This window comes from Sitodiplosis mosellana, unplaced genomic scaffold (assembly GCF_009176505.1).
Source record: "Sitodiplosis mosellana isolate CC-2019 unplaced genomic scaffold, AAFC_SMos_1.0 Smas_scaffold_18, whole genome shotgun sequence".
Taxonomy (NCBI): Eukaryota; Metazoa; Arthropoda; class Insecta; order Diptera; family Cecidomyiidae; genus Sitodiplosis; species Sitodiplosis mosellana.
Window position 1 is genome coordinate 1,524,586 of NW_022595260.1, and position 25,321 is coordinate 1,549,906.

A 25,321-nucleotide genomic window follows, 5' to 3' on the forward strand; every position below is an offset into this window, starting at 1 on the left:
TTGTGTGTGAAAACATTCACAATTCACTCGGACTCAATGCTGCTGAGATGAGTAACTTGTGAATGCTCTTGAGCCCGAGCAACGCCAACCTTGCGATGTGATCCGATTATTAATTTCCTGTGTTTGTAAATGTGTGTGTGTGTGTGGTCGATCGAATATGCATATCTATTCACCTTTGCATTGAACCAGTGAATCTCTCTGTGCACTCTGACTTCGTGCAAGTTTCGTTGCATTGCCATTATTCATCTAAATTTCCGACTTTATTTACGTTTGTCGTTGCAAATGGTCCCGATTGTGCAAATGCACTTTTTTGTCATTCCGTTCGACAACGACGACGACGACGATGACAGCGGTAGTGGCATTGGTTTTCCCAAATGCATTCAATGCTTTGGCTAAATGTGTGTGTTGCCACCATTCGTTCAGTTGATTCGATTCCAATCCCCACACATTACATGGCAACGATTGAACTTTTCAATTGATTCATTTAGTTCAACACAACGGATTTATGCGATGAGGACGCGATTCAGCGTGTACACAAACAAGAATTACGAGTGTACAGCACTCAATGGCCGTTTGTTCACCATTCTAATGCACTTGGCTTCGATATAGCGAATGCGAATGAATTGGAGAAGAAGAAAAAAAAGGCGAGGACAAAGCGAAAAACAACAGGAAATGGAACACAACGTATTATGACAGTTAAAATATGCGGCTTTCTTTCGGTTGTACATTTTTTGCGAGACTCGTCCATGGATTTCCGAATGCGAGTATGGCTCTCAATGGGCAAATATTTTCGACAATTTTCCTTGATATTTCGTGGTCGGCCAAATTCGAACTAAAATTTAAACGGATTGATACACAACTTCAAAGAAAATTAATTAAAAAACATGGCCCGAATGCGATTGGGTGCTCGAAGAATGCGGGTCAATGTTTAGGTTAATGGAATACGCGCTAATTAAATGGGAATTTTCTATTACGGGACATTTTCAATGTGTTCCATTTTGCCTCAAGCGAAACCGTGTATATGTATGTACAAAACACGACTGAGTTTCATTAGGTTCGTGTTTTTATGCACATATACAATTTCCTGATCCAATAGTTAAACTAATGGCGTTACTTCAAAGGAACGACTCGGGAAAAGGGTTAAAAACCTTGAATGATGGCGAATTAAGGCTTCAATTTAGAAAAAAAAGAACACGTAACCGAATAGATTGTGAATTAAGAGCGAGTGAGTGAGTACCGCATTTGCAGTTATCTAATACATTGAAGGATCAAAAGGTCAAACGAATGAATTTTCAAAAATGGTTTAGTTTTTAGAACTGCTGCCGAATGAAACTAACGAACACCTATTTAATTGGAGAAATGGAAAAATGGCAACTTCAACACCAAAAAATACGTTTTGTTTTCATTCACCTCAGTCTATCTTTCCCTACTTGAACAAAGAAAAAGTCGATTCTCCCGTATAATAGCTGTTGTTCGACATTTTATATAATACCAAATTTATTCCATTTAATATTGTGTCAAAATACTTTTGCGAGTCCCAAACAATGCCCACTAGCTCTCCATCTCATTTGAATTTCTATGCAAAAATGTATTTATATTTCAACAATTTAATATTCAACCAAATTTTCAGAATTTCACCAAATGTAATTTAGATTGTTGTGTTTGGGTGAACGAGTGAGTGAGCGCTTGTTGGGCATTCGAATGAGAATTTCATTGGTGAAAATATCTCTCTGGCAACGTTTTCATTTCTTTTTCTTTTTCAAAACAAAGTATACTCATAAAAATAGATTAACGCACATTTAATGTGAACATTGTTCAACGATAATAGATTCGAACGGCAAGGCACATGATTTGAATGAAGTATAGATTTTCCGAAGTCAAAGACTCAAAGCCATAATGAATGGATGAGATAACGATGGCATTGAGCGAAGGGGGTAAATTGAAGATTAGATACCAAATGTTATGTTCAACCAGCATAATGTAGTTATCGCTTAAAAATAGGGTTTGGTTTTTGGTCATTTTCATACGATGCACAGTTTACGTGAGGCTCATTGAGCAGTGTGAATGGATGTGTCGTCGGTCAAGCGAAGCATTTGCCTCGCTCCATACGAACTGACTAACTACATCTCAATGACGCCAAACCGGACCGATTCGAAGAGGAGCAACGAGCAAATTTGGTAAATTCTCTAATGTTACAATTTTTCGTTCGGCTCCAAAAACCCTTCACTCAGTTGCCCAACTCTTCACCAATTATGCCGACATTCTTGTGTGCACATTTGATTCGAGCACAGCTATAGTTTGAATTACACCACATTTTCTATAACTATCGAAAAAAGGACCAAAAAGAAATATGTATGGTGTCGGTCAAATCCATTTGCTGGTGTACATTCTTTTTCAACATCGCACAAACTGTTTCGTATTCGAAGAGTTATATCGTTGAAATTTTTAATGAACATCGTTCGTTATTCGAATAAAATGGCAAGTAAATTCCATTTTTTGTCGATGGGTCTTCTGAACGGCCCAATAAATTTGTGCCTTTCGGATGCGATGAGGCAAATGAGGAGATAGTTACAAGGATCCTCTTAGCCCAAGAGCGTGTGTAATTATCCAATAAACTGGTTGAGGGTTAATTTTTTCTTCTCTCGCCGGAGTTCATGGGCCAGGTTAATTGTTTGATAATACATATTTGCCGAATGCAAACGAGCATTGAAACGAGAAGGATGGCGCTGGTTTTAATTAAATGTCTTACATTTCATCGGATAGTTAATAGTTGGTTTCGAATCAATTAAAATAATTTGTCGTTTTGAATTTAATGACAAAATAACGAGAAGCTATACCAAACAGAATTTCGATCGCATTGAGAAAAAAATCCCGACACATGCCCAATATCAAAATGCTGGCAAATTACTGAAAAATTCATTTTGATGGAAGTCAATTTCAGCGTTCTAATGTTGAATCAAACATTAATCGTTTGGCATGTAGCCAATTTATCGGACGCAAAAACATGTGTCGTGGCAATTTTTTATGCTCGTTTTTCAACGCAGCGGAAAATAAAACTTTGTCATTTTATTGCCAATGATAAATTACAAAATAAATAATTTAGGCGTTTTAGTTTAAAACACGGTTAATCCTAGATCGAATATGATTGAAGAATGTATGTGTTTGTTGCTCGAGCGGCGAGACGATGTCTTATGATGATTCAAATATCGTACACATTTTTAATATATTTTCGATTACTTTGAGCCATAGACAAACAAGTGCGCGCGCTCGTAATTGATTGCTCGATTTTTACATGAGCGAATTGCCCTCGACTGATGCTAATGCCATGTCTAATAAAGAAGGCACGTTCATTTCCGTTGACATCAAACGATTTATTTTTTCTCTTTTACACGCACTTTTTCTACCTTGGCGATGAAATATTTGCTCATAACACAACTTCATCTTTCTCATTCTTGTTTGTAAACTTTTTTTCCCTTCGCTTCAATTTGATAAAGATTACGTGGTAAAATATGCGTTGTCTTTTTATGTTTAAACGAGGGGACATGTCATGCGAATTTTTCAACAACGATTGAAAACACTCCCGTGATAAAGATATCATCACCGATTTACACGTATCGCTTTGAAACATTGATTTGAAATATTCAGCTCGTTTTGAAATCCACTTGAGCTGTCATTTTTCATCATGGTGATGTAATCAAAGGCGACCGATACGCTTTTAATACAGTGAATATTAATCACTTTAGGTTTTCTTCGAACGCAAGTATTAAAACATCAAACGTGGGACAAGGAAAAATTTCAATTCGAAAATCGTAAAAAATCTTATTTCTTGCCATTTTACGATTGAATTTTCATTGGACGCATCGCTTTTATCGTCGGCATCATTTAACTACGCAGCGCTCAAGCGTATTCGCCGTATTCAATCGGATATTATTTCAACATGCTAACCGACAGCGATATTTGGAAGAAAAAAAAACAAATAAACATAATTTTATGTAAAAGTGACACATGAACGAGAAGCAAAATTGCTACAGTGAATTTATAAGTTGAAGTTCGTTTAGAATGGCATCCGCATCAGCATATTCAAACTATAACTATGCGTTATATAAACAAATGTCACTTCAATGAACATACATTTGATCTTGTTCAATTGCTGTGTTTGGATAAAAGAAATCGATGAAACAGCCCCATCAACAGTTGTTCAAAAGATGACGTTTCACTTAAATTTCCCAGTGATTTCATCCGGAGTTCAGTGCGGTCGAGACAGAGAAGACGTAAATTAGTATTGAAACACGCTTCTTTAATTATGTTTTTATTTATGGAAGTTTTTAGTTTGCATTGAAAAGAACACCATCCGTTGGGATGTTACGCGCAAAAATACGCAATTAACCTAGCATACAATATACGTTGAACAGAGACATTTCATTGTTTTAACATGGTTGATGATTGAAATGTACGTGTGTGTGTATTTGTGTGCGTCTGTCTGATTGTTTGCGTTCGAACTTTATGTATCTCATTAGTGTCGTGAGCGCGCGGTTCGAAAATTGAAGCAGTATCGTGCCGATTAGTGAGCAGCAACGAAATTGCATTAAAGAAAAGAATGTACGAATCTATTTGGTTCCGGTTGGAAAGTCGCGATTCAGAAAACAGAAAACGACACAAAAGAATGACAGAAAGGGAGAAACTATATTACTATAGGTAACAAAGCATAAAACCACAGAAGTAACCAATATTAAAGAGTGCCGTTGGGTTTTTGTTTGTTCATTCCTTTGAATGAGGCATGAAACAGTGAAAATCCCATGCCGAATGGCACGATCGCCGATTGACACAAGCTCATTGAATTGAATTGAATTGAATTTATTCGTATGCGCGCGGTGCAAAGAGTGAAAATAGCAATTTGCGTCCGATAGTTTTAGATGCGGGCGTTGCATGGTCTATTGACTCGGATGGGCACACAATACATCACCGAGAGCAACTAAAATACCAATAAAGATTCTCGTCTGTGTTTGGGTAAAGGGCAATAATTCTAACTGACACCTTCGCCATGTCCATTCGTCGTTCCATTCAATAAACGACTTTCAATTTGTAGGATCGACCACACGGCCAAAACCAAGAGGGGAAACGATCAACTGGTCAAGAACCAACAGCGATTCATTTAATTATAGATCTCATTCGAACGAAAACAACGCAAAAACAAATAGTGCGCGCTCGAGTCAATCGCACATAATTTGTGTGCTGTGTTTCGACTGTGCTTATTGTTTCGAATTCGGCCGTTGATTATTTTCTGCTTTTCGCTCTCATTTGATTTGTTCGCGATGGTGGTGTTGTTGTTGTTGTTGTTTATTTCGCTTCGAATATATTAAAATTAAATCTATTTTGCCCATTGTTCTATTCTCAGTCAGTTGGACGTGTGTGTTTTCGATTTTTTTTTAATTAACCGCCGTCCGTCAGCACTAGAAAGGAGAAAATAAAAACACACACGCGCGCGCGCGCGCGTCATACATTGTTCATCGATTCTCTCTCTCGACTTAGGGTCTTCATTGTGTATCGAACATGTGATTCACAATCATTAACCATATACAGGTATTCAAACACATTGTATGGGAATGCATTTTGATTTTGTGAGTACTGGCATTTTTATTTTATTGTTTGCGCCGATTCGAACACCAAAAAAATTGCGCCGATTTCAGCTCAACGCTGCCGCGAATCGTATATAAATATAAAAACCTTTTTTCACCGTTTTTTTCTTTGTTGCTTTTCATTCGGTGAAGTAATAAAGAGACAGGGCTGCGGATATTTTAGCGCGGAATAAAAAACAAAAACTATAAAATGAAATCGCGTTCAGCTTGAACGCCTTCACATTGAAATTAATGACTCATATCGTTCGATGGCTTCCAAATAGCTTCGCTGTACACTGATGCGACGCACTAATATAATGAACAACTGAATTTGAATAACAAAATACTGTGCTGTGACTTCACAGCTCCGCCAAAATTGGCTGTTTCTCAACGAAATTTACATTTTCCGTGGAGTGATTACGCACACACACATATATACATTCGGTCAATAATTGAAACCCGAAAAAAGCACATTAACTGAGCGAATGGATCAATCACATGAGAAGGAACGGCAAGTGTAAACAGCATTGCATTGATGGAATAATTAAATTGAATTGTGATTGGATACAACTATTTACTGTGGAGCTGCACATACTCACTCCCAATCAAATGCCTCGGTCAAACCACTCGAAAGCCGATTGTATCGATTCGCCTCTGCTATTCGATGAGTTCGACTTCATTATATTCAAAGCAATTTATCGGTATATAAATAGACTCACTGTTGATTGAATGGCTATTTAGTCCAATCAGAGTCGATTGCGTGCGTTCCGATATGCTACCACGCTATGCACATCCAATTGACGAGTCATGATTCGCTTCGATTCAACTATAGTTTTTTTTCCTTTCTTTCTGTTTTCTGTTCACACACTCCCAGCACAAGTGCAATCGATTGGAAGACAACGAATGAAATGCCAAGTTTATGACTTTTAGTGCCAAAATTATTGGGCCAATTGGATTTTAATTTGACCAAAGTCGTTTATAGCACCAATCATTGCCAATAAATTAATTAAATCAATCAATGCATTTCGTCGATGATGTTGATAATGATAACGATGACTCATTGCAGCAGATACGCGAAAAAAAAATCAACGAGGCAACGATGCGCTTTGCGCTCTTTTTCCCTTTAGCCAATTAATACAGCCCGAAAGAATTCTCGTTAAATTACTGCAATTGACGCTGTGAACCAATGTTAGAGTTCATGTGCTCCGCATTCAGTCACTTGATCACGAACGCACTCAGTCAATGAGTTTAAAAGCCATTGACATGCTGCATAACTATCAAATTCCGATGATGGATATAAATCCTTCAAGCAAAAAATGCAACGAATCGAAAGAGCAATTACAATGTGTGCACTGTGTATGTGTGTGTGTTTTTTGCGAATCGAATGCGATAATTATCGAATAGATGATGCACACCGAGACCATGAATGATAAATATAAACGGAACTGAATCTGATGTGTGCATGTGCGTGTAGCACGAATGTTGCACAGCCCGTCAGCCAAACAGAGAGATATACTTTTACTTTCTTGGCGACAAACCAAGAATTTGATCGCAGGCCGTCGACTGCTCAGATAGCGATGCGTCGTCACTGGTAATAACAATAATATGACGCGAACCAAACGAGCGCACAACTGAATCTACAATTTGAGAATAAAAAAAATAACAACAGCGCTGCGATTTTAGGACTCAGTCGAGTGAATTCGGAAAATAAAACGAGTCGAACAGGCCAAATGAGTGTATAAATTAATGTTATTTCATTGAACGAAATCGAGAGTGCATTTTAAAAATATGCATTTTGTTCATTATTTTTGATCGCGTTTTGATTATTTCACCGAGTTCGAAATTGGTATTCTTGAAATGTGACCGACGAAAGACAGTGGCATGTGCGTGCGCGCGTCTGATTAAGAACCAGAGAGTCTTGTGTTGCAAAAAAAAGGAACGAAAGAAAGAAATCAAAACTATGATGTCTGATGCAAAAGCCAAAATAATGAAATCGCCATCAACAATCGTCGCTTTTGTTCATTTGCATCGCAAACGAATATTTATGTCTACTTGCGATCTCATTTTCTCGAAATTCAATTAAAAAATAAATTACACTGAATGGTTTTTGTGTTCGTTGGATTTTTCATTTAATTCGATCTCATTATTAAATATAGCTGTTGTTCGTAAAATACGCAATATTGAATGGCTCGGATATCATTCGCCGTGCACAAGTCTCTCGATAGACTGAAATCAAACACGGCTCATTTTTGCCAATATTCTCGAAAGAATGTGATGTGGTGCGGCGCATTGTTAATGTATGAAACATTTAGCATTTTAGTTCATTTGGCATTACCTCAAAAGTAATAAATGTTTGTGTTTATGAGGCGTTTCGAAGCGAAAAGAACACACTCTTTCTCTCTCTCTCTCTCTCTAAAAATGAAACTGAAACGCCCGTTTTATAACACAAACACATTACGTGCCAATAAATAGCCTAACGCACAATTCACAATTCACAAATGACATCGAGACAACAAACTGAACAAAAAAAATGATACCACTAAAAAGAAATCGCTTACAAGCAGACAATAATCGTTATAATATTTCAATTGAATGCACACAAAATAAACGATTAACGATAAATTTAGCAACAAAAATGTCAAGAAGAAAGCGGCCTTGTTGCTGCTGACTTTCTTTCTTTTCCTCACCGCCCGCTCGCCATTTAATTTAAAACGCTTTCCTTTCAATTTATAGAAAAGTGAATTTCGTGACTGGCAAAGTGTAATTAGGGATTTCAGTGAACGGAACGGTGACGCTTCATTTCATGTGATGACATATTTATCACTGACAAAAGGACTGAACATTCAGCTCAATAGTGCAGACATTTACATTTTGATAAAACGCTGTTCGCGCCTTGAGGTTTGGTCGATTGAGTTGGCGATGTGAACTCATAAATTTCACCACAAATTATAGAATTCTATAAAAAGTTGACTTTATTGAGACTGCAAAGAGCTTCAAGGTAATCAGCGTTTGATTTTGAACTCACATCGAGCAGTAATTTGGAACGCGCCCACAACGAGTGCACCAATTTTTCTGTTTTCCACCATATTGCAATCCAAAATCTCCGTGATGCCGACAATGTTGCTGTAACTTTAACGACATGAATCTTGAGACGCTTCCTCCGCTAGTTTCATAATGTGAAAAATATGTTAATTGCCTGACAATAGCACATTTTTGAGGGGCTGCATTGCACTCTGTGTTCAAGTTTTTCAATTCTTCCGAGATTTGATAAAACGTCTCAATTCCTCGAGATATCATTGATGGATTTTGTTTGAATCCTTTATGGGTAATAAAGCAAAAATCTTTGAATGGCCATAAAAATGAACAGTTTATAGTTTTATGACGTGAATTTTTCAAGCCAGGTAAAACTCGCTCCCAACTCATGCCTGAATAGAAAACCAAAATTTCATAATTTAAAATGTTGAAATCTAAAATCAGCAAATTCTATGAAAATGAATTTTAGCACACTGGAAACCCATTGTTCGAGTGTCTCTCGCATATTGCGTTCATGTGACACGGCGGTTGCAAATGCACACTTGCACACGGTATTTACCGACCGTGTACCATTTTACCATAAAAAAATCATTTATTATTTTTTGGTGAAATAATTTTTCGCACAACGAAACATATTGTCGCACGCTTAGGTTAAGAGATTCTTATCAGTTTCGATATATTCGGATGTCTTTCGGCATGTTCCATAATGAAAACCGTATATTTAAAGCGCCCGAAAAACGCGTTGCACATGTAATTTCATAGGTTGTCGTTGAAGCTAGAAAGCAATTTTTCCTCAATTCCAACGGATCGTATCACCGTGTACATTCAGTGCATGTGGCACGTTTTTAATTGTATATTATATCGGTTCACGAAATACGTGTTTTTGTGGTCTCGTCGTAATTTTCGCCTAAAAAGCGTCGAGAGAGAGAGAAAGATAGAGATGGAAAAAAACAGAGCGAAATAACAAATTTCAGATGTTTACAGACTTTTACAACGATATGTTGTTAGCTGCAGCATTGTCATTAAGCTGTTACACACAGAAAAAAGACACACAAAGCACTTATAAATTTGTTCGTATCTTTGTATACATTATTTCGCGTTTCCATGTTATTATCCGTGTGCCGAAGACAGTTTTGAATTTTCGGCGAAGGATCCGGGGGGAAGCGGGACGCCGAAAAATTCAACCGATAGAACGAACGAACAAAAACAAAAGCCAAAACCAAAACGTAAATAAATATGCATAAATATGAAAATTCTTAAACGGCCGTGCAAAAGAGAATATCACACACAATCAAAACATAACAATCCTACATCCCGCCGCCGCCGCTCGTCGTGAATGTATGTCTTTTTGTTTCTACGTGGCAGCAATTGCTTCTTCTTCCCCAACTCTCCGCTTGTGTCACCGCACACAGGCATGCCTTTTTATTGTTGTAAATTACAAAATTATAAATTTCAAAATTTTAAACAATTTTTTTGTCGTTAGATCCCATGATTTTTGGTTGTGATTTTGTTGTGAACGCTATTATGCTATTGAATATACGTTTGTCGTTCGGGTGTGTTTTGTTAGCCGCCAAACCGAGAAAAAAAGCACAAACTTCGTGGCATTACGATGCGCCCGCGCGAGACATTACAATAATTCATATTTTACCAGGACCACTGCAAAAAATGAGCACATTATAATTTACATATTTGGTAATTAGAATCCTTATATACATTAAAGTATCCGTATCACAAATGATAAAGCAAACGAGAGAGAGAGATAGAGGGAGACAGCGACAGAGAACAACAAGCTGCAGCGAAGGCAATTTCCAGATCAGGAATTATTTGGGTTGAAGGAAACACGCGCGGCCGACGACCCAACTACAAGCGGCTACATAACGATTATAATGTGTGTGCGATATGGTGATGAAGTCAGCAAATTGTATATAATTTTTGCAGCTTTTCATTGAAAAAAAAACTTTAGTGACTCTGCTTCCGTAATCTCGTTTTCGACCGCTTCTTTCGACCATTTTTCGGTGACATTTACTCTTCGTCGTCTTTTTTCATGTGCAAATCATAAATTAATCCAGATAATGAAAAAATATATAAATTTCAAGAATATCTGGAAACAACTTCGGAATAATTGTGGAAAGAGTGAAGGAGATGGCAAGAGAATGAGCGTTTTCAGCCACATAGAAAAGGGATATTTCATTCTCTGTTCCGGCGCGATATTCCTTTCCTCTTTTTTACTATTAAATTAGAGGCCATTTTTATAATCGTTTTCCACTCAAAAGAGCCGCTCTCTTGCATTCAACTGATTCTGCTGATTAGCCAAGCATTTTTCTTTTTCTTCTTCTTCTTTTCTTTCATGCACATTAATTTATGCTAAAATTCAACATGAAAAATGGCAACTTTATTCGAAAACAACAATCGAATGATTACAGTGATTAAATAATTTCAAATGCGAGTTGAGGAAAAAACTTTAGTAACTTAAGGGAAAAACAGTTAGTAATGCAATCTCAATGCAATGCAATGCAATTGCACTGCAATACAATGACAATTTTAAATTCTAGGCGATTTATTGGCAAAATTTTATCGAACATTTGTGTGTTAACCGAGTGAACGCGAGTGCATTTTTCAGCAAAGTCATTTATTTATTGCAGTTTATCTTTTGCTTGCAAAAGAATGAATAAGAAACTTTGTGAACAACATATTTTCTGCATACACGCACAAGTGATTCAGCAAAGAAACCACAGGCGCTCACTCGAACGATTGAAATGTGTACTTTTTCCATGTGTCGAATTGGGATTATATCAGAGTCGCCAAATGACACCCTGTAGCATGCGAACCATTGACAATATTTCAATGCAATAATCAAAGTGAACGAAATTCGATCAAAGTATAGTTTACAAATGGCAAATAGTCAACGCGGAAACAAACCGAACTGAAGCAACTAACAAAACAATTATCGTCAATGGAAAATAGTTTTCGTTCGCTTGATGGAATACTAATAAGGCCCGGGGGTTTTATATGCACATATTTATAACAATTTACAAGTTAATTTATTACATACCGTAATATATCCGATCCTCACATGTTCGCATTACGGGTTGAGAACGACATGTGTGTGGTTTTTGTGATCGAAATGGTACCGAAATTATTGATAAAAAACCCATAAAGCGCCAAATACAGTGAGTGCGCGGTGAAAACATTCTAAACTTCGTACTACATATTTTCAGTTGGTTCGTACAAAAATTGCATACGATGTGGTTGTCGCTTGAGCGTGCGCGTTCAAATCAAATGATTTACATACGTTTAATGGCAAATCATTTATATTGAATTATATGGTCGCAAGGAATGCCGCATAATCGCATTTTCGATGTGTTTGTATGGAATTTCATCAATATAAAAGTCATGAAAACCGCGGCAAATTTGTCTTGGGTAAATCTTTTGCCGTGTTTGTCGAAGCCACCACCATCGTTGCTTGGTTAATCGCTCAACCACTACATCATCAACTGGCAATTGGCAATTTGATTTATAGAAAAACACAAGCCACATCATTTGCATAAGTCTTTACCAATCTTCGATTAAATTTAATTGCCCAAACACAGTTCGTTTATTTGCCGCAATCGTTGCTTGCAAACACACCAAACATTACCTCCGTCGAAACCTATAAATCGAATCGTCTAGCATTGTGGCGTGACGTCAAATAAATACATGTTCGGTAGAGACCCGAAAAAAATTCCTCAAAAACGCGTATATGTAACATACCATGCATATGATGGTGTAAAATGGGATGGAATGGTGTGGGTGCGCGCGGGGGGAAGAAATTGTATGTCGATTGAATGATTTTCGCTTGTTGCCTTTGTGTACACAAATACTTTGCGCTTTTTATTCAAATGTTCGCATAAGTTTAACTCAATTTATTTCGAATGTGCTCTTCATTTTTTACTTACATGTGTGCCACCAACATTTGGCAAACCAAATTGTACTAAATAGGCTACGAATTACGGGGGATCAACAGAAAATGCTGTTGAAAAAAAGCAAATCACATTTGCAATTGGGTGAAGCAATAACATATTGAGAACCGATGTATGAACATGGCTTAGCAAACAAATTGATCGGAGGGAGAGAAGTTAAGATGTGTAACATTTTTAATGTGAGGGATGGGCTCCGTCTTATTCAATGAGATATATTTCATTGTGACAATATAAGAAATGGCTTTTCTTCTTTTTGATTCGAGTTCGACTGTTCACAAGTTGTTGAAGTTCGATAATGCGAACTTTGACTCGATACCCTCGAGTAATTGTAGTGGTGATGATGATGGTGGTGGTGGTGGTGAGTCGAAAATCAATAGAACGGTCATTTTCGTTTTACTCCTTTCTTATTAGCATTTTATTATGTCGGCGTGGTCAATAGAAATCAGTCTTGTGAACCGAACCGAATGGGGTGGTCGCGAACATGGTACGTGTGTGTGACAAGTGGACCTCAACGATTGCGCGAGTCAAAAGTATTAATTGATCGCTTGCACTGTTCCGCCGCGCGACGAGCGCGATAATATTTATTCATTTCGAACACACATTCGCAGACGGATTGTATGGCAAACGAATGGTGAAAAAAACGAAATTATTTAATCTTGATTGAAAATCACGCTATATACGACTTCGTCCTTTTCCTTGTTTTTTCAGCGTTTTTTTTCTCGTTCCTTTAATCCGATAATTTCTTTGCTTTGCGTTATTTTTACTCTCTATACTTACCACACTGTGCTATTTGCTGTATTGTGTGGTGCTGTTTTTCGGTTTTTTCGCATCTCCCTCTCCACATACACTTTTATACCGAATAAGCACGACAGCAGAATTGCTATCGGAAAAATCGTATTGAACACAAATACACATACGGACGCAACAGCAACAACAACAACAACAACAACAACAACAACAACAACAACAACAAAAATGAGTTGATAGTGGCTTGTGATTAAACGTGAATTTGTATGTATATTGAAAATGCTTTGCCTTTTTCGAAAATAAACTGCTTCGTTCATTTGCTTCGAAATTTGGCGTGATACAAATATATTTTATCGATACTGTGAACAATTCAATCCGATATACAAATTCGGTTTTGTGGGCGCTCGAACACGATTGTTCCCTTTAAAGAGGCGTCGATATGAATGTTATATGGCTATTATGGTTGTTTTGTTGTTGCTGTTGCGTTTTTTCTATTTATGTTCCAACGACGTACATTATCAAAAGCCATCGACTAAAATTACATTCAAATCAACGACAGTCAATATCATTCGGCCTAGAAATTGACTGATATTTGCCGAATCGACAGGAAATACTCATTCAGACTGGCGTGAACTATATACCCACACATAGACACACACTCACACACACATACAAACACATACATGGATTGAGGCGAACGCACTAATTTACGGCCCCAAAAACTTTTGCTCTCCTCAGCATAAACTTCGACTCCGATTTATGTTTGCATATTTTTATCCTTATTACTTTGACTTTCCCCATTTTCATGCAATTGTCAATATCCATTTCATTGCTTTTGCTCGTTGGTTTCTCGGTCGTTTTGTTCCCTTCTGCGTGTTGCCATTCACATAATTTTGAATACCGAACTAGGAGAAAAATTGAAATGAAGAAATAAATTCGGTTGAAATTTGTGCTTTGTTTCGAATTCGTCTCTTGATTCACTTGAGTTGCTGGCGTACTGATAAAGGTAGCATAACAAGTGAAATCAATTAATCAGGGTGAATAAATTATTTCATTCATTTTGAATTTTATTCCATTTTTATTTCGTTGCGTTTACATTTTTCTTCCTCGTCAATGGCAATAAAAATAAATTGACTGGGCACAGCATATTTCACTGCTGAAAGAGATACAAAAAAAAACGCACTCGACGAAAAAAAGAACTGACATTTGATTTGAATTGGTGAAAATTAAGATGTATAAATGGAAATTCGTTCCTATTTTTATTAGAAAACTTTTTTCCCGCTGCCCCACGATGGTGTTATCTGCTGTTGTGTACTGCATTGAGTAATAACTTAATTATGAATACCAATTTGAAATTATTGGTGCGTTGCTTCGATTGCCGTGGCTCTCATCGAACATTACTTGTCTAATAACTTTGCTAAAAGTTTTCGCATCGGGAAATTGGTCTCGCAATGACATTCCCGTGAGGATCAACGATGCAACAAATTTCATGAAAATTTTGAAATTAAATCTTGTTTCATGAATCGCGTTCACTGACCAAGTTTTTCTTCTTCTTCGAAACTGTTCACGGTAGCTTTACAAGAAAGCAGCCATATTAATCGCTCATTAAATATGCCAATCAAAGTGACTCAGAAAATCCAGTTCAGGTTTTCATATATATAGCTGCTAATCAACACATTCGTAGTGACAAATGAAAAAGAGCTTATTCGCTCGTTCAATCATTACTAGTCATGAAATGCTCACATTTATTGCCTCGAACCGAGTAAGAGAATTAATGAGGTGTCAACAAAAGAGAGCAACGCGGTTATTGCAATCAAATCAATGAACATTGAATATTTTGAATTAAAAATAGAGCGCACTGGCATTGCTCAATAAACTTGTACTATCTATTTCTTTATGAAACTTCAATTACGTCTGAAAAATTGAAGCGTGGATTGTAAACAGTTTGAAGTTCATATCATTCAATTGAATTGCTTTGCTCTATTTTCACATTCTAATTAAATACAATTCAATTCATCCGCCCGTTTTCGATTTGAATTCGATTGGTACGCGCGCGCTCCAACTGAAATGGAATTATGCGAAAGCGAGAGACAGAGAAAAAAAAGTAACATTCTGCGCTGCGTATTTCCGTTTGTTCGTAATCCATCATTGTATATATATATATCTATTTTTTTTAAATGATATAATTTTATGAATCGAATAATGATGGCAAAATAGACGTATTAGAAATCTGATAAAAAAACGTCTATCCGTCTATATTCTCTGCCAATTTTGCTTGCCAGTAGGACAATGGTACGGTTGATAACTGAAATGAACTCGAAAATGAAAATGTGATGAATGAATACACAGTAAAATTGCTTTTTGATTGACAACATCACGAAGAGGGTCTCATGATTCATCGTGAACGCATTACAGGAATTTGTTTCAATAACGCAATTTTCTATACGCTTTTATTGAATGATAAACAGCAAATTTTCAACAACAGCACATGGAGCGGCAGAGAAAAAAAACACTCGTTCGTTCATTAAGTTTGCGCACAACATTTCGAACTGCAACTCCATAAAATAGACAATTTCTGTATTTCGAGTGATTATTTCCGACGATAGACATCTGAATGAATGTTTTGAGCAAAATGTTAGTCGAACACGTGATTTTGACATTTGTTTGATGTAATTCCAATACAAAGTTCATTATTTCGAATCGAAACAGAGTAGCAGTGGAACGGCCCAACCGAATTTAGATCAATGAGTATCCGTTGCCAATCGCATAAATAATTACAAATAATGAAGCGTATAGTGATCCATTTGGAATGGTTGTAGCGTTTGTGCCTTCCAGTCCATCAAATTGAAAGTCATCGATTCGAGTTTTTAGGCAGAACGCACGACGGTAGTCATCTCAAGTACATTTCATACGATGGAGAGATAGAGTGGGACAAATGGCAAAGAATGCTTTTGATTTTGTCGAAAACCCAGCACAACCGAATCTATCTGTCACGAGAGTTGATGGATTTTAATTTGATTGATACTTTGTAAGCCTGTTGCTGCGGTCGCACGTGTTCTCTGTCTTTCTCTCTCTCTATCTCTATCTCCTACTCAATCTGGCCGACTTCACGTTCCGTTGCCCGCCGTGCATTTTGTTTCAGTTCATTAAAGTAATTTCTAATGTAATGAACCGAACACGAGTCGACACCATCGAATGGCGACGGCACAGGCGCTCACATTGATACCATTCCTGATTGGGAGATGGGCGAATCATGGTTTTGAAAAACAACATCATTTCTTCGTGTGCTACAAATTGGACACTTTTTCTTGCCAACGAAGACAACGACGGCGGCGTCGAAGTGATTTGTTTTGTTTTCACTCGAGCTTCCCTAAAAAAAAACGGTTCACGCTACGCGCTAAATACAAAATAATAGATTTCAAGTGTGGTATGTCGAAGATGTTTTGCCAGCGGCCTCATTTGATGCGTTTCATCCAAGCCACTTTTTGTTGTTCTCCCTCTCTCTTTTTATCTCTATCGTCAAGTCGATTGTTTTGTCGAAGTCCCCGGCGATTGAATGTAATTAGATGGCATATAAAACGAGAAGGGAAACAGTATAGAATATATTGAAAATAGATTGACTTTTTTTTTCCCTGAATTCACTTTTTGCCGTGCACAGACACGATAATGTTTTCAGGTTTAGCGCCATAATTTGTAAATTGATAATTTCGAGTGTCTTACGATCTCGTTGTCCGAAGCCGATATTCTTCAATAGAATATATTTTGTTTACTTAATTTTAATGCCAATGATGGACGGTCATCGTCGCCACAGCCAAGTTGCGGTTGATCGTACTTTTTTCGGTGGCGACGCGTGTGTCGTTACCACATCGTTACAGAAATTTAGACAAATTATATTTTAATGATGGTTTCCGTTGTTCATCTGGTTTTTCTTCATCTTTGATTCTTCTCGGCCATTTTTTGGTCCAATTTAGCCGATAGCATCGATTCACTTCGGTTTCGTATTGTTTTCGACGGCTTTGGCTGTTTCTTGGCGTTGTCATTATTAAAATCCAAAAACTAAATTTTAATTATACGATATTTTTGGTCATTTAACTCTAATCTCATTCGCATGTTGATTCTCTTGCTACTCCTTTGTTATGGCACTTCATCGTCACGCAATGAACGGATGCGAAAAAAGTATACTTTTAATATCATGTATCGATACATTTCGGCCGTCATTTATTCAACGCATATTCAACAAAAGAATGAACGCCGAAAAACATCATTAAAAATCGAAATGATTGATGAAATCGTTCTTATTATTGCTAGCGTCAATGGTGGTTTGGCTCAGTCAGTGTATTATTTTTTTTGTGTTGTGTTCAGCTTCAGTGCGTTGATTAATTTCAACAGATAGAGCATGTTTAGTGCACCGAACCACAACGGCAATCCGTCATTTTCTTATGCTTGATGTGATACTTGCATGAAGTGTCTTGGTGCTACATTTAGAATTTTTCCACGAATAATAAATCGAATAAAAGTAGAAGCGAATAGGGAACTAAAGTAGAGAACAAAATATTCTTTTTTATTTATAAAAAAATACTAATCCAATTTTGTGTTTTTCTTCTTTTGCAGACTCTGGTTTGCCACCATTCGGTCGAGGGGATGATAATGGAATGGGCGACGATCGCATCGCACACATTTTGTCCGAAGCTTCGGGCATGATAAAACCATCACTCGGTGGCTCTCAATCTCAATCACAAATGTCACTTTCGCATCAACAAAACGACGATTCTCGCAGCAACGACGATTCAGATTCACTACACAACCAAAGCCTATCACCATTCTCGAAGGATGCTCGCCGTATGCGCAAATATGAAAGCGATGACATTTCACGCGAGAAAATGGCTCGCATTTACCAAGAAGAATTGGCTAAACTAATGACACGCGACGCATTCCCAAAGTAAGTATTTAGTAAAATGAAATTCCGTTTTAGTTAGCCAGAGATCTCAAGTTTCTGGGCTCGATTCATTAACGTCTTTTTTTTCTTTTTAGTTCTCTATTTCCACAATTCTTAGGTGGTAGCATGCCACCGGTCACGTCGACCGCAACATCTCAAATGCCAGAGGATAACATTCGTATGGCTCTTGAAGCATATTACCGTGAATTGGCCAAGTTGCAACAGAGCGGTGGAAATATTCCGAACTTCCCAAATCTTCCTGGACTGCTTGCACTTCAGCAACAAGCGTTGAACGGTGCTCAAGATCTGTCGGTTAAAAAAGAGCAACAGGCCCAGGCCCAAGCCCAAGCACAATCCCAATCGCATTCGAACAAATCATCACAGAAGTTGAATGGGCAACATTCGGGCTCCGAAGAAAAGGACGTAGATGACGTACGTAACTCGCTATCTGCATTCAATATGGTTCGTGCTAAGGCTGAACCAGGCACCACACCAACCACAACAGCATCATCGGCTGCACCAAGCCCACTAGGCAATTCGATTTTGCCACCCGCAATGACACCAACCGACGATTTCTCCGCCGCCGCTAGCCCATTGCAGCGCATGGCTTCAATCACAAATTCCCTGATCACTCAAGCACCGATGCCCAATCATCATTCATCTGCTCAACGCCCATTAAAAGCCGTTCTACCACCAATCACTCAGCAGCAATTCGACATGTTCAACAATTTGAATACCGAAGATATTGTTCGCCGTGTTAAAGAAGCATTGTCACAGTATTCGATCAGCCAACGTTTGTTTGGCGAGTCAGTCTTGGGTTTGTCCCAAGGCTCCGTCAGTGATTTGTTGGCTCGTCCAAAACCATGGCATATGCTTACTCAAAAAGGTCGCGAACCATTCATTCGCATGAAAATGTTCTTGGAAGATGAGAATGCTGTGCACAAACTCGTTGCCAGCCAATACAAAATTGCCCCAGAGAAATTAATGCGAACAGGCAATTACAGTGGATCACCGCAAATTCCATCTGGTATTGCCAAACAAATGCCACCAATGCAAAAAATGATTAGCGAAATGTCGAAGATGCAACAAGAGCAACACTTGATGCATCTTCAACAAATGCAAATTCCATCGGTACAAATGCAACCACCGCCGTCACAAGGACAATCGGCATTATCTCAATCATCATCGATGCCAAATCCAGGAATGCTTTTGACGCCACCGGGCGTACCACCACATCATCGCGTCACACTTCCAAAAGAAGATATCAAACCAATGCCGGTTCCAGTTCATTCGCCGCAGCATAACAATGCAATGCGCGGAATGCATCAGCACATGTCGCCGACCGTTTATGAAATGGCCGCACTCACTCAAGACATGGATACTCAAACAATCACAACTAAAATCAAGGAAGCACTCATGGCCAACAATATTGGACAAAAGGTAAATTATCATCGATATCAATCTGTGATTATAATTCATGAATTTATTTTCTTTGAGTTGCATCACTAATTAATTTACTAACTGTATTTTACACAGATTTTCGGTGAAGCCGTTTTGGGTTTGTCTCAAGGTTCTGTTTCTGAACTGCTATCGAAGCCAAAGCCATGGCACATGCTCAGTATCAAGGGTCGTGAGCCATTTATACGTATGCAATTGTGGTTGTCGGACGCCAACAACGTCGACCGCTTGCAAGCATTGAAGAATGAACGACGTGAAGCAAATAAGCGTCGTCGCTCAACCGGTCCAGGAATGCAAGACAACAGCTCCGACACCAGCAGCAATGACACATCCGAATTTTATACATCAAATTCACCAGGGCCCGGTTCAGTTGGATCGGCTGGTGCACCACCAAACAAGAAGCAACGCGTTCTCTTCTCCGAGGAACAAAAAGAAGCACTTCGGCTTGCCTTTGCTCTCGATCCATATCCAAACGTGGGAACCATTGAATTTTTGGCCACTGAGCTCGTACTTTCTACTCGCACAATCACCAATTGGTTCCATAATCATCGCATGCGCTTAAAACAACAAGTTCCTCACGGCGCTCCAAGTGATTCGATTCCATCGCGCGAGAACCAAACCGGCGCTCCATTCGATCCAGTCCAATTCCGACTATTGTTGAATCAGCGCTTGATGGAATTGCAGAAGGAACGTATCGGTCTATCGGGTGTGCCGTTGCAATATCCACCATTCTTCGCAAATCAAAATCTAGCTGCACTCATTGGCCGTGGTCTTTTGCCAGGAAACGAGGCCGAATTGGCCGCATTGAATGCATTCAAAGAGCAAATGAGCGGATTGGATTTGTCAATGGGTGCCGGATTAAAGCGTGAACGCGATGAGTACTCGGACGATGAAAACGACGGTGAAGCCGATAATAACATGTCTGATGGCGAAGATGAAGACAATGCTGACAATAAATCGGAGTCAAACAAAGATTTATCAGCATCTCCAATGGCGATTCAATCAAATGTGCGTTCATCACGCCGCAAACCAGCCGCTCCACAATGGTTGAATCCGATGTGGCAAGATGACAAAAAAGGACCATCAAGTGCAAACAATACCGATGCAAACACTGCCGCAAATCGTGCACCAACCGACGATGAAGTTATCATCAATGGAGTCTGTGTTATGCAACAAAACAACGATTTCGATCCAGACGATTCAACAATGCGAGTTGAGCCACAGTCAGTTGATCGGCTAGATGATGACGCCGCTCATTCTGACGACGAAAATGACGCAAAATCGACCAAAAACAATGATGACATGGATACAGATACACCGACTGAAAAAGATGGCAAAGCCAACGATTCTGATAAAAAGTCCAACTCCAATGATAACGATGATTTGCCCGTCGTTAAAAAAGAAACCGAAGATAACGATCGATGGGACTACTAAATCCAATTACGTTCTAGGCAGTAAAACTGTTCAAAATAGTGCAATCTAAACTGTTGTGTACACAGACAAAAAAAAATTCCAAAAAATAAACATGAGAATGATTTTAAGTCCATTTTTTCTAAGTTTATCATAAAATAAATTGATTGGGCCGAGCATTATACTAGACTTCAAATCGATGCTCAATGTGAGAATGAAAGAATCGAAACAATTTTGTTTACATTTTTTTTCACTTTTTTTTCTTATGTTTAACTTATAGAAATTATTTGTAAATAGTCATAGAATATGAAACTACATTCAAGCAGAATAATTCAGTGATGTTGGCGAAAAACAATTGAAAATATTTCGAAATCGGTCAAATACGCATATTTTTCAAATCCAAAAGAGAAACTCTCAAATTATTCATACCGATTGAAAACAAAACAAACGTGAAAAAGTGTGAAACGTGCAAAATTGATTGCAATCGAATCATCAGATGAGAATGGTACAGATGTACAGGAGGGGTTCATTGTAAAAATGTTTAAGTTAATTGATTTCATGTGAACCGTATCCTTACATCAATATGAGAAAAAAATTTAATACTAGAATATTTATGTTTAGATGTTTAAATTGAAGCAAACCACAAATAATTGAGACGGAAAATAATTGATTGAATTGGAGTCGCATTTCAAATTGAGAGAAACAGAGGAAAATGTGTGGTCATTGTGTCTATAAAAACCAATGCATGCTTCGGCGATCAAAATAAATGAAATAATATGCGCAAGACTATATGATAGTAAAAAAAAATAGTGTAGATGTAAATAAGACTGTTGTTGGATGTGAGTGGAATGATTGAACAATGAACAATGCGTTTTCTACATAATTGATTCTTGCCGAATGGGTGAATTTTCACTTGATAATGTGGAACACATTCACACGAATATTTATGAAAAAACACACACACATTTCTCTTTATATATTGATAACCACACTTTCTTAAAACGTAGGACTCGTACTCGCATTTTATTCGCATCTGTTTGGACGGTCGTCCATTTGACCGGGAGGAAATGACAAGCAAATGCATGAATACATAAAAGAATAAACTAAGAATTAAATAGATATGCATAATATTAAGCTCGAAAATCAATCAAAATAACACATACACACACATGCAAAAACCAATTTTCGATGAAATTCACATAGAAAAAAGAGAATAAAACGAAAGTGAACTAGCAAGGTCAACATCAATGAGCATTACTACGAATTCTAGATTTTGATCTCAAATCAACCAAATAATCGAATACAACAAACACTAACTGAAACGAGCAACTGAAAAGGCACAGCGATTGCATCGTTTCACTATCTTTCGTTTTAAAAGTGTATTCACCGAATCATTTCTCCCTCAGCAAAAATTAAAAAAAAAACATTTTTCATTTCCGCTGTGTACATTAATCTACGAATGGCATTTAATTTCTTCCCATCGCAAAGTGAACAATAAGTAATCGTTATCGTTATATTTTTTTAATGTCGTCTGTTTTAGTTTTTCTTCTTTTTTCAAAAATATGCAACAAATTACCGAAACATTTGTAAATAAGTAAATCTACAGCGCACACACACACAAGTGTTGCCCATTTTAACGATTGATCTTTTTTTTGTATAGGATTAAGTGATGAATTCTCCATTTATGGAAGTATTATTCGTCGAAAATGAAAAAAAAATGTATGCATATCGAACAAGACAAACAAATAGATCATGAACTTCAATATACAACTGCCTCTAACCTAATTCATTGCACATTAGGTGCATTTTTGCGAAGAAGAGAAGACAATGGCCGCTGAAAGCATAGCGACCATGATGATACAAAGATTAAAGATTAGCTCGATGTGCGAATTTGAAAGAAAAAGAAACGCTGCTTCAGAACAATTAGCAAAAATTTTGGAACAAAAAAATTTAATGAATGAATGAAGAACCCAAAAGATTATCCGATTTTTTTTCTTCGTCTTATTTCAATCGCAGTCCCGACTGAACTGCTCAGTTGACTGTGAATGTGAGAAACCACACAAAATTATTCGCTTAAGTAGGTTAATTCAATATTATTCATATGCATATTTACTATATAGATCTATGAAAGAATGAAAGAAAAAGAAAATGAATATTATCAATAGATTTAAAAGAACAAATACATAGACATAAATTTTGTGAATTAAACTAATTTTAATTGATTTGTTAAAATGATTTAAAATGAAATAGAAATAAAAGTCTAATGTATGCACAAAAAATCGCATAAAACCAATTGATTCAAATTATTTTCTTCGTTCAGTCATCCTTTTCAGTTCTCTTTTTTTCCTCAAATTAAAACAAATAACAATTTACACAGAAAATGAGAAAAGAAATGCTTAGGACATTTGTCGATTTTTTTTGTATCGAAATAATACACTTTTAGATAATATGTTATGGATCCGAAGATGCATTTCCCTATTTTAATTGATGGGACAAAAAAAAACGGATCACGTCTCATTAACGAACAAACAAATAGACAAAGAAACAGGACAGATTTTTATCTGTTTTCAATATCAAAGTGTCAAATTAGCAAAACAAAAAGAAACAAAAACTATAAGACACTTTTTCTCAATGAAATTGGGTGTCGGAATGACATCTCAAGAAAAAAAAAACAAAAAAAGGAACGTAGGAGCAAAAACCAAATTACCACAAAATACTTGAGAATACGAGAAAAAAATCAAAGGCAAAACTAACAAAAAATTAAAATACGTAATTTTCTAATAAAATTAAGACGAAAACAAACTATGCAATTTTTGCGAATATCAATACGTAATACCAATTTACATCTAAACAAATGTCTTGAGAAGCCACACTTTTTTTTGTTCAAATAGCAACCAAGTAGAATGTAACAATTATTTGCCGATCTTTTTGTTTTGACATCACAAAAATAGTACGAAACAATTCAAAATCATCTTCATCAGATCTTTGATGAACGTGTTTCATCAAAAATTTCAAACAGAATGCTATTTCTATGATTTTCATTAGTAAATTACGTGATAACTGTTTTTTTTCTTTTGTTCACTTACGTTTTTGCAAAAAGGGTCGAGTAATACGACTAAAGATGTGAAATTGAATGGCAGTAATATCGACGTGAAATTTTTTCTATGGATATTTTGTTTTTTTTTTCTTTTTTATCTTGACACAAAAGTTTTTCAGCACAAAAAGTAGTCTGCATACATAACAAAAAAAAAACAATATGAATCAAATGTAGAAATGATGGCGCGAAAAATGTTCGCAAATAAGCAAAGAAAATTAAAGAATATAATAGTAAAACTGTAAATACAAAATATAATATATCATATCATAAATCTATTATTATGCGTCAGAATACAACATTAATATTATAATTAAAATGAACATTATACCGTGATGCGAGCGAAAAACGCATGAAATATTCCTTTTCGAATCCACTGCAAATTGAACATGAGCTGAATTGCAAACGGCATTTGGCACCATATAAAAACAAACCTCAATTGTGGAATCTAAAAAATCATTTCAAGCGATTTCACGTTCGCACTTTATTATTATTATTATACAATTTATTATTGACTATTATGCGATTATGATATATTACATTGTCTTCTTTAAGAATTTCTAAAGTAAATCCAATAAAAATTTATCTGTATTGAAAATTAAATGATGAAAGTCTCTTTCTTTTTGTTTGAGTAGCACATTTTCAGTTCGGAATCTCTCCTCTATTCTATTTTAGCTTGGTCACTTGTATTGAACAAAACGTAAACTTCATATACAATAATACTAACGAATTGTATCAATTCACAGAACCATTTCGTGAAATGGTTCTAAACTGAGCTTCGAGATGTCACTACTACATAAGTCTTAGTTCAGTTGAAAATGAATAAATTTAAACACATATAGTACGTATTAGTATATTATTTGTTTTGATGGGTGAGTAAATTTATACATTCCAATTGAAACGATAGATGTCCTTAAAACGATTTGAAGCGCAAACAGTGCCAGTTCACAATGGAATTTTAAATTAGTTCACAATAAAGCATCTTTTAATACTTTTCAACGATAAACTAATTTCATTTGAAATGATTGTTGTTTTCTGCAAATGATAGGCTCAAAGCAGAAAATGAACT

The 25,321-nt window shown here is 36.8% G+C and overlaps 1 protein-coding gene across 2 annotated transcripts in view; it reads left to right on the forward strand.

Annotated features, from left to right (window-relative positions):
- The window catches only part of LOC129568445 (homeobox protein cut), a 176,354-nt gene extending 151,499 nt beyond the window's left edge, over positions 1-24,855 (forward strand). For both annotated transcript variants that reach the window (XM_055446297.1, XM_055446298.1), the window contains exons 6-8: positions 17,966-18,293; positions 18,386-19,730; positions 19,827-24,855. In XM_055446297.1, coding sequence (XP_055302272.1) covers positions 17,966-18,293; positions 18,386-19,730; positions 19,827-21,182 — 3,029 coding nt within the window. In that variant the 3' untranslated portion in view covers positions 21,183-24,855. The remainder of the gene's footprint in view (positions 1-17,965; positions 18,294-18,385; positions 19,731-19,826) is intronic.
- Positions 24,856-25,321: the final 466 nt, after the last annotated feature.